We start from the raw sequence: 10,603 nt of genomic DNA, 5'->3' as shown, positions 1-10,603 counted from the left end.
ACATTAACCTCCACTTCATTGTTCATGCCCTCCTTAAGTTTCTGAGCACCAATAGCAAGAATATTACCCTGATCATCTCTCGCCACACACCCTACACCCGATGGTCCCAAGTTGCCCCTCGAGACACCATCAAAGTTGATTTGGATCCACCCTCTATCTAGTTTAATCCACTCCGCTATACACTCATTTGGAGAAGATGGATTATCCTAATTAAGCCAATTAACGAGACAAATTTATTAAAGTATTTATTTTTATAGTCTTTGCTTAATAAATTAGAGTTTCATTATTATGTATTGTAATTTATTCCATTGCAATGCCCTTTACATATAGTATTCTTCACATAACTTAAATAATAACATAATGAAGTTAAATGGTTCTTAATGAGCCTATCAAGGATCAAGCCTTGTTGAGTGCAAGGCTCCAATATCATAAGGGATGAGGTCGGGATCGTGTTCTAGGCAAATTTGGTGGAATGGATATCCCTCAAGGATTGGTGGAATGGATATCCCTCAATCCTTGACTCTCAGCTAAAGAGATTTCAGCATAAGGCTTGAGCTCCTTCTCCAATAATATGACTTTGTGGATGAAGATCCCTCCATTAAAAAAATATTCCATTATATCAAAGATTTGTGAGTTAATTAAATTTGACAAACAACTTAACTACAAAATGACTATCAGGTATATTTGTAATCCAATAATTTTTATTTTTATCGTTATTGAAAACAAGAATTGATTTTGAAGTACCGCCAAATTTGTTGTCACGAACAAATCAAACGCTAAAGTTGACCCAAGTGTTTTTCTTGTTGTAGGAATAATTTTATTTACCTTTAATTACAATTATTTCGATATTTGTTTCTTTCCATCATATGTCAGAGAGCACGCGAATGCAATTTGTTGCGCAACGTATGTCGTAGAACTCAATGTGGAGGGAACCTTAGCTTGGCAGCGAGATTCGATCTGGGGGTCTTATGTCTCAAAAGAAACAAGCGTTACGTTACTAGAGGAAAACCTGTAAATGTGCAAAATCTACTAAATTTATGTTTCAGCGAATTGTTTCTGTACAAAGGTAAGCAATGACACTACTACTGATCATTAGACAACAGAGGCTACAATTATATCTATTTTTTGATCTCTGGTGAAGTAATGCCACAGCAGAGTAGGATTTATTTCTTACCTGTAGTTCACATTAGTTCAATAAAAGCAGATGCGGGAATGATCTTATGGTCTGTTCTTTCATTCTTTACACAATTGTAATATTTTCTTGTTGTTTTATGGCTTGAGCTTATGTGAATAAAAGATGAAGATGTTTTGGAAGCAGTTGGTTCAGATCTTACAGGATTGATTTTATCTTTTTCTTTCTTTAGTAGGTTTGGAGGATTTCCAATTCATGTACTTTAATTTTAGAAGTAATACTTTCAGTTGCAGAATTACAATATTATGACTGCTCTGTAGTGTTTATGTTGAAATATTTTCTGTTTTAAACAAAGGTTATTCTGTGCAATAGGAGGAACACTACATATGGCCACACCTTAGCAGATGAGTTTGTCATAACTAGGTTTTAGTAGTGTTTTCTGTTTTATTTAAAACAAAGGTTATTCTGTGCAATAGGAGGAACACTACATATGGCCACTCCTTAGCAGATGAGTTTGTCATAACTAGGTTTTAGTAGTGAAGGCATTGCTTGACGCTTGTCGTGTCCCTTGCCTTCGTATCCCTTGACCCTTCATCAATCGCACCTTAACTAATATTAATGCAGATCGTATCTCAAGATGATGCCTTTCATAACATCGCATCCTTCCTTTATTTTTAACGACTTTGTTGTTTAATGTTAATAGCTGTATGTCTCTTAATGCTTCGATTATAATATAAATTGGTTTGCCATCATCTAACCTATAGTCTGTAATATAAATTTAATTGATTGCTATGATTTGCTGTTATATAACCGATTATCATGCTGACCATTTTGTCTTCCACTGATGGTTTATATTGTGCTTTTCTGATTGCTGTTATATACATCTCAATTGCTGCCAATTGGATCTTCTGCATATTGAAGATTAATTACCATTTAATTTTAATTATAATTGCTGTCACTAGTTTAATGAGAATAGTCACTTCTCCTTGGAGATTCATTAGTAAAGTCAATTGGTGCATCCTCCTTGTTGTCTACGTTATTGCTTGAGATCTATTAAGAAAATTGTGAAGTCTTTTTGAAAAGATAATTTTCTTTATTAGGATTTTTATTGTTTAGGCGGGGGCATGACAGATTATTAAAACAGAGGATACAGAATACATATCCTATGAGTCTATGTTGGCAAAATTCAAAAATCATCTGCATACAAAAGAATCATGAAGTGAAAGGAAATTTTACTTAACCAGATATTGATTTGTTACGTCATGCTTGCTCTCATAAGTCTTTTGCTGGCACCAAGGGTTACACATAGCTTCTATTCAAACAAATTATTATTTGCTTGATGTTACAGTTCTAAAATTATTCACACTCATTACAAGTCACTTTTAACTTTTAAGTATCTGAGAGGAATAAATTACTCCAATTTTAGACTCTATTAAAGTATTTTAGTTTTTATTCACACATTACTTCTTCCTTCCAAGTTGTGTTACATGTTGCATGTGCTTCATTTCTTAGCTCTTTATGTTTGCACATTGAATCATAGATGTAGAATATCTATCTTTTCTTTTAGTAAGAATAGTTTATATTTACAAAATGTACTTCTCTCCTTGTCCATGGCTCTTTTAGTCTTTTCTGTTGGAATTATGAAAGTTTTTACTTTCAATTGTGCAGACACTAAAGGGCAACTGCCATGCAGTTTCTATTACGGAGTTCCCAACCTGTAGCACCAGAGCCATCTCATGAACAGGATCCTGACAAGGACTTAAAGGTGATGACAGAACCTTCTCATGCCTTGCAGGCACCTGTGTCAGACCTACCTTCAGCTAAGCCATCTTTTGATGATGATTTTAAGGGCAGAGATGGAGTGGGAATAGGTGGTGGAGGAGGAATGGGTGGAGGATTAGGTTTTGAAGTGTCAAGGGCAAAAACACATATGGAGATTGAAGACCATTCAGATGTCTCACCTGAAGAAGGGGCAATACTCATTCCTTGTGGTACTTCCTCAACCATTTGTCATATTTGTTTTTCTGATTTACAAACCATAGGGCATCTGTGATGTTTATCACATTAAATCGAGAGCTTTTCTGGATAATGAAATGATATATTGCTATTATCGATAGGTCTTTTTTCTTGAGTATAAAGATCAGTTTTGAAGTAAAATATTATTTAGTTATCACACTTAATTATGACAAAAATCTTATCTATAATTAAGAAAAATTTAAACAATTCGTTTTCTCATGTTGGCAGCTTGCTATACAAATTGAAATAGTTCATGACAAGTAAAATGGCCGGGACTATGTCTTTAAAGTTGTATATGCACTTAAGATAATGGTTGCAGAATCTACTTTGATAGTTATTCATTTGGATACATATATATGCCCCTTTTTCAAAACTCTATTTTTCTTTCTGTGTATACTGATCTAGAACACCTGTTTTGAGTTTTTAATATCTCGGAGGAAATATTTCATAATATCCAATCAAGTTATATTTTTAATTTCTATATAATAATAAATACACCAGAAATTATAACTTTTACAATTGGTATTCTGATAATTTATTGAATTTGCAGAATTAAATATCTCTTTTAAAGAGAGCAATCAGATTTGCTGATAAGCAGCAACTGTTAATAATTGAAATTTTAATAATGTCTACTAGAAGATCAGTCAACTTAGCACAATGGTGATTTCCATGCGAAATCACTCTTGAGAAATTGTGGGTTACCGTCCTTGAATTCCTACCACGAGGGGTTTCATCCTCAAGTTAAATGAACCGCAGTTCCATGTTCTAAAGGAGCAATAATCAGATAGTAAAAGATTTATTCTTCATATGGTGGTTACTTCTCCTTGTTTGGTGTCTCTTATATATCCTTTTCCTTAAATAGTCATGATTTTTTTGCATGCTCCTTGACTTTGATAAAATTTAAATTAAATTTAATATTTTATATGTTATGTTTTGATATCATAATTTATTATTATTATTATAATCTCTTTTCAAAAAGGGGACATTACATCTTCTCAATCATTTTACTTTGTGGGGCTAGCCCACTTACTACATCGTGAATGTGTTATAAAATCCAATAGATAAAATATTATTATTCTATTAGTCATCAGGATATCAATTACAAAGTCTTTAATCTCCTTATATAGAGAATGGAGGATGAAACCATGCAAAAGGATAAGCATGACATGACTCACCCTAAATGCTAAACAAACTAGAAAATAGAAACATCACTTGTTACTAAGGTGACTTTATTACAAAAGTAAGCCTTATCTTCTAATAATTATTTAATATTATTCTATTACCCCCTTTAAGGCTTACTACACTAAAAGCAAAGCTTATCAGACTAAAAAAACATCTTGAACCATGAATTTTCCATCCTTCAGAAGCTTCACTTCTAAAACAGACCACATACGAGGTAGAACTCCATCAAGCTACCTTGAACTTTTGTAAAGGTGTAGCTCCTAAGCTGAATTCTCTAGTTCCCACATTATCACCTCCCTGAACTCTCAAATCATTTATCTCCCAAATCATTGGACAACAATCCATGCTGAGCTACACCAATAGAGTTCCATTAGTTTGTCTCATAACCCTCGCAAGGGTATGATTCCCAAGATCCTCAGACCCCCAAGCTAACTAGGCAACCATCCATTTTGAGCTCTGTCTATACTGGCTCCATACCTATCCTCAAAGAACTAGACTTCTTTAAAATGCATAAAAAATAACTTCTTCACCATTGTCAACATTTGGAGGAGCTTCAACAATGACTACATTAACTCCTTTGAGTTTTTCTCTGAGCACATCATTCACTTAAAGACTACAGTTCTAAGTTGTGTAGCCCATTTTCTTGCAATAGTAGCATTCTGTCCCTATGTTGTTCTTATTAGATCTTCTTCTATTTGAGTATGATGCTACCTCAGTTTGAGGATCATCTTTTTTATCTCCTACAATAGTTCCCATTTCTTCAGCTAGAAGAGTAAAAATCAAGGTTGCATGGGTATGGGGGTACTCAGAGACTGGTACTGGTACCGGTACGGCTATTTTTTCAAAATAGGAGACGGGGGTACTTGGAGACGCCAATTTTTTTTTAAATATAATTTAATAATCTATAGAAAATCTGAAAATATAATGACATTGAACTTACAAAAGAACAATTAACATTCACTTTGAAGTTTAAGTACACAAATGTGAAATGAGTCAAATCAAAATGTCATACAAATGTCTGAAAATGGGGTTCACGTCGGTGGTTTTTGCTTTTGCCCATGCATTGCGTCAAACTTTTTGACTTTTGCGCGTGTTATTTAGGGTGGAAACGGGAGGGTTCGTTGACGTGGAGTCTCCTATGTGTAGAGACATCTCCTGACGGGTCTCCGGTACGGGAGACGCGTACCAGTCTCCGATACGCGTTCTAGGGGGTTGGGTACGAGTACCCATGCAACACAGGTAAAAATCATATCTTCCAAACTTTTAGAAGAAAGTTGAGTAATAGTAAAGACGACATAGCTGAATTTTGAAGATGAGCTGTTTAGTAAAATGGCTTTAGCATCCTCATTATCCACTACAACATTGACTTTTGCTAGTTGTCAAAGAAGAGATATTAGATTGTTCATGTGGCTTGACATAGTGACACCGTTGGTCATGTTAGGTCCCGGAGACAACTGAGAGGGGGGGGGGGTGAATCAGTTGTCAAATAAATTCAAACCAAAAACAACTTAACCAACTTAATGCTTAATACTGGTAAACCAGTTCAATATGCCGGTAGACAGTTTTAACAGTTAATTGCTATATTGGTAAGGATTAGTGTATAAAACATTAACACAAAGTCATCCACAACACATAACACCAATATTTGTACGTGGAAACCCTGTAAGGGGAAAATCCACGGTGGGAAACCTTACCCACAATCAGATGATACTACTGCAGATAGTAAGTGTACATAAATGGGGTCTGCACATGCAGAAAGGCCAAGCGCCTAGAGCTCACTGCGCAAACACAAAATGGGAGTCACATTGACTACAGTTGGATGGTTAAATCCAATAAGAATGTACTGCACAAAATAACATCTTCATATGCTGGATTCAGTACCGGTGTAGTTCTGATTGTCTTCACAAAAACCCTCCTTTAATCTTCAAATGATGTCTGCGTGTATAGCTCTGCTTATTCTTGCATATACCTTCACACAATCCTTTTTTGCATTCCACGTATGATCTTACAAATAAGATCTTACATTTATACCATAACCTAAGACCAATTTTAGTAGGTCGGCTCTACAAAATATTACAATAAAAACATTTTACAAACAATACAATATCCGATGCAATAACCGATTGAACATGTCGGCTTAATGCATTTACAACAATAATTAATCATCTCCATAGCGTGCCATGCTGATCTGGAAAAGATAAACCTGCTGGTGTAACTCTGGACCTATTTGCCGGTAACAACAAATATGCAAATATGAATATACAAATAAACAAAACTCCAGGACAAGATGTCCAAACGATGTCTTCGACATTACCAAGTGTTTTCCATATCATTCCAAGTGCCAGTGATCATTATATCTTGCCGGTGTACCAAATACCGGTGACTGTGCATGAGTCACTTGCTTGCCGGTGAACGTTGCTGATTCTCCAAAGTGCTAGAGTTTTAGTAGGTGTTGACATCAATGACAAAACCATACCAAAATACCAACAGGTCATCTTGAACTTGAAAAGTTGAAGCTTTAAAGAAAATTTTGCATTAGCTGTTGCTGCTCCAAATAGTGTATTCAAATTCTCCTAAATTTCCTTAGATGGTTTTGCTAGATCTATATGATGCAACTCTGAATCAGAGAGGGCAAGATCAATAATGGCTTTTTCTTTATCATCTCTGCTCTACCATTCCAATACTTTACTAGCATCTATAGGAAGTTTCTCATTTCCATTTACTATTCTCTGTAGTTCTTGTGCATCAATTTCATTTGGATTTTTACTTTCTAGGTGTGGAAGTTGAAACCAAAATATTTATTTAACAAAATTTCCATTTCTGAAAAATATAACAAAATTGAACTTTTTAAAACCTTATTACTTCCCTGCTAAAATTTTGAAAAACTTAAGGACCCTGGTCTACATAAAAACATCACAGAAAATCCTTGCCTCAGGTTTGACCTGGTGAACTGCAAATCCTAACACATACTTCCAACAAATTGCCTTGAAATTTGTACCCTATTTGAACATTGACATAAACCCTAGCTGCAGATTTGATGAGCCGTAGCCAGTGCAGAATTATAAGCAAACTGTTCTTTGCCCAAAACCCTAGCCATTGAGCTTAGTAGGCATGACCTGCCAAAACCCAATGATGTGATTTTTAACACATTGAAGGCTGCAATTCTCATTTGATCAAACCTGCAAACCCTGGTCATTGTTGTTGATCGCGTTTTTTTTCCATATAGTTGCATTTTATTTTATCAAAAAAAATCCCATCGAAACTTTAGTGCGATTTCTTACAAAGAGAAAAAAAAAGGCAGCATGATTTTTGTAGAAGCAGGTGCAATTTTTTTAAAAATGGCACGATTGGCAAAAGAGAACCATGCAAAATTTGTGGGAGTGATTTCTACAAAGCATTGGTCGTGATTTGCAGATTAAAATTGCAATTTTCGGAGGCAATTTTTACCAGAAACAGGTTGCTTTTCATGGAAAAATGGTGTGATTTCAACTGCACGTGATTCTGCAATAAAAGTGTGTATTTCCTAGCTGAAACCCTCATAAACAAATCTCCTTTTCATGTAATTCCCTGCTTTGATACCATGTTTTAAAAACCAATAGACAAAATATTATTATTCTATTAGTTATTAGGATACCGCTTACAAAGAGGTTCATCTCCTTACATAGAGAATGGAGGATGAAAACATGCAAAAGGATAAACATGACACAACTCACCCTAATCACTAAAGATAGCAAACTAAAAAAGTAGAAATATCACTTGTCACTATGGTGACTTTATTACAAAAGTAAGCCTTATCTTCTTATAATTATTTAATATTATTTGAATATAATGGAGTTCCTAGAGTTAGTGTATTAGCAAAATCTCCAAGGTTATTATATGTTTCCTTTGTTGAAGTTATAGCTTCGAGAGAGCTCATCTTCATGCATTGATGGTTTCTCATTCAAATAGCAATATCATCTTCGATTTTGCATTCGTCAGTTGCAAGCTTCTCCATCATCGTTCTTCGTGGTTTATTTCCTCCAGCAGTTGTATGTTGAAAGGTTATCTGTCTATAAGATAACTGCTCCGCTTATGTGTGTGTAACTTTTTTCTTCATGAGAATCTTGCATGAGCTGGCTGCCGTGTCTCCTACCTGGATTGCTGTCGGTTTTATAACTGTCATCTTTCCTTCCGTGCTGTCTTTTCATCTTCCCACACCGTGAGTTATGTCGGGTGAAATGTTGATTCTTTTTGAGCAGATGTCTCTTCATCTTTCCACTACGAAGAGTCATTTCAATTCATTTTCTCTTCTCTTAAATATATTTTTGTTTTGCCTCAGAGTTGGGTGGTTGATTCTTTTCCGGGTGTGCAGTCAGATTTTATTCATCGCTGCTGTGTTTCTTATGCTTCGGGGGTTGCAACAGAATTAAGCAGGACACTTCTTTCTTTTGAGGTCTAAGTGTGATCAAGTCTAAATCATGATATCTTCAGCAGCTTCAGTTTTCTCAGTCTGATTATTGTGCATATGATTGATGTGCAATCATTGTATTTTGTAGAAGTCATTTATCAGAAGTTTTGGCTTATGCTGTTCTAGTTCAAGTGATGTCAATCACTGTTGATTAAGTGTAAGATCTGCATATCAGATTTTCTCATTCAATAAAGTTTATTCTTTGGTGTGGTTGGGTTTTTCACCCTTAGGTGGAGGGTTTTCCCAGGATAACTTTTGTGTTCTTGTGTATTCTTGTTTTCAATTTTCTGAGTTTGTTCTTTCTGGTTCTAAATTTAACATCCTTGCAGGGAAAGAATAATTACTATTTAGTACTTGAAATTAATTGAATGTTTGTAGTTATTTAATTGGATAACTCATTTGTTATCTTCGTTTGTGAGAATGAATATATTTATATATTATATCTTTCTGTCTACTTTACAACATAATATTGCCAACTTTTATATCTGCTGTTTTAGAATAATTGATAATTTACTTAAATGAAGGGCAATCCTTCTTTTTAATTTCTACTGATCTGCATTGGTCATTGTGGCCCGTAGGCATTAATGTAATTTGAAATTTCCCTCTTCTTTCTTCTTGCTCCCTTTTAGGTTCATACTTTCTCTGTATGTTATTTTTTTTATCACAATATAGATGTGCGACTTCTTCAGAAATAGGCATAGTTCAATAGGACACCAAAGTTTTTGTTACAGGTTTACAATATACTAGAGATTGAAAATATGATAAGAGTACAAAGATTATATCTGTGGAAACTAAAATTCAACAGACACAAATTGAATTATGGCCTCAAATATCTAACTTTTAATAGTACTATATGTATATAAAGTTAGGTAGCTATTGTAATGTCCCCAATTTATAAATACCCAAATTTGCAAAGTCACTTGAAGAAAGGCCAAACTACAAGATATTGACCACAAGAGTACCCTTTAACAAATTTTAGTAAGGATATTAGATGAACACACTTTGAATAAATACCTTTAGACAATTACTCAATATATGTGACCCAATTGGAGATTTGTCAGATGATCAGCTATTAACAACGGTTGGATAGGGTCAAATACACAACTTATGGAGTAGAACAAAATAAATATGAGACATAAAAATTGAGGTGCCAACAAGTTCCATGTCAAGGTTCATAAATGAACCTAAAGTTCTCTTTTTTTTGATTGCTAGGGTCAAAATGTCCTTCTTTGATCCAATAGGCTTTAAGAGATCCATAAAGTGCTGAAACAGGTGAACCACTTAAGTTGGTGTTGAGCTGCTACTTTGTTTTTTGGAAATCAACAATCTCATGGTCCAAAATGTTGAATCACATGAGATATACCAACCGAAACATGAAATGTCATAAAGTTGGAATTTTACAGTCTAAACCATATGATATTCTGTCCAAGGTAACTTAAAATGCAATTTGGAAATCTCTCTATCAGATTTTCTGGCTTAATTTATGGCTGTGAAATGATATACATTGACCCCGTAAATCCCACAAACTGCCTGCAGGATTTAAGGGTTTCTGGAGGATTATCAAGGAAATAACCTAGTAAATCAATGCTGTTTTAAAGATTTATGATGCCTGGATGCTCACAATTTCAAAGACCAGATGTTAATTCAATGATATTTAACATAACACACCCCTGTATTTGAAAACTCTTGTTTAGTCCACCACTAGAAAAATGTCTGATAAATTCATGGACTAATATAGGTGAGGAAAGAGTTCAATGGAGAAAATATGGGTGTATCCACAAAGTTTCAGCAGACAGTAACCACGAAAATGCTCACAAAATTTCAGA

At 34.6% G+C, this 10,603-nt stretch overlaps 1 protein-coding gene across 3 annotated transcripts in view; it reads left to right on the top strand.

Annotated features, from left to right (window-relative positions):
- The first annotated feature begins 854 nt into the window (after positions 1-854).
- Positions 855-10,603, top strand: part of LOC131040458 (uncharacterized) — a 79,818-nt gene continuing 70,069 nt past the window's right edge. For 2 of the 3 annotated variants that reach the window (XM_057973394.2, XM_057973395.2), the window contains exons 1-2: positions 855-1,066; positions 2,801-3,123. In XM_057973394.2, coding sequence (XP_057829377.2) covers positions 2,820-3,123 — 304 coding nt within the window. In that variant the 5' untranslated portion in view covers positions 855-1,066; positions 2,801-2,819. The remainder of the gene's footprint in view (positions 1,067-2,800; positions 3,124-10,603) is intronic. The other variant, XM_057973396.2, reaches the window with a different exon arrangement.

The sequence above is a fragment of the Cryptomeria japonica genome, chromosome 10 (assembly GCF_030272615.1).
Source record: "Cryptomeria japonica chromosome 10, Sugi_1.0, whole genome shotgun sequence".
In the NCBI taxonomy this organism is placed as follows: domain Eukaryota; kingdom Viridiplantae; phylum Streptophyta; class Pinopsida; order Cupressales; family Cupressaceae; genus Cryptomeria; species Cryptomeria japonica.
The sequence above is the reverse complement of the archived record's forward strand: the minus strand, read 5'-3'. Positions and strand labels throughout refer to the sequence as shown.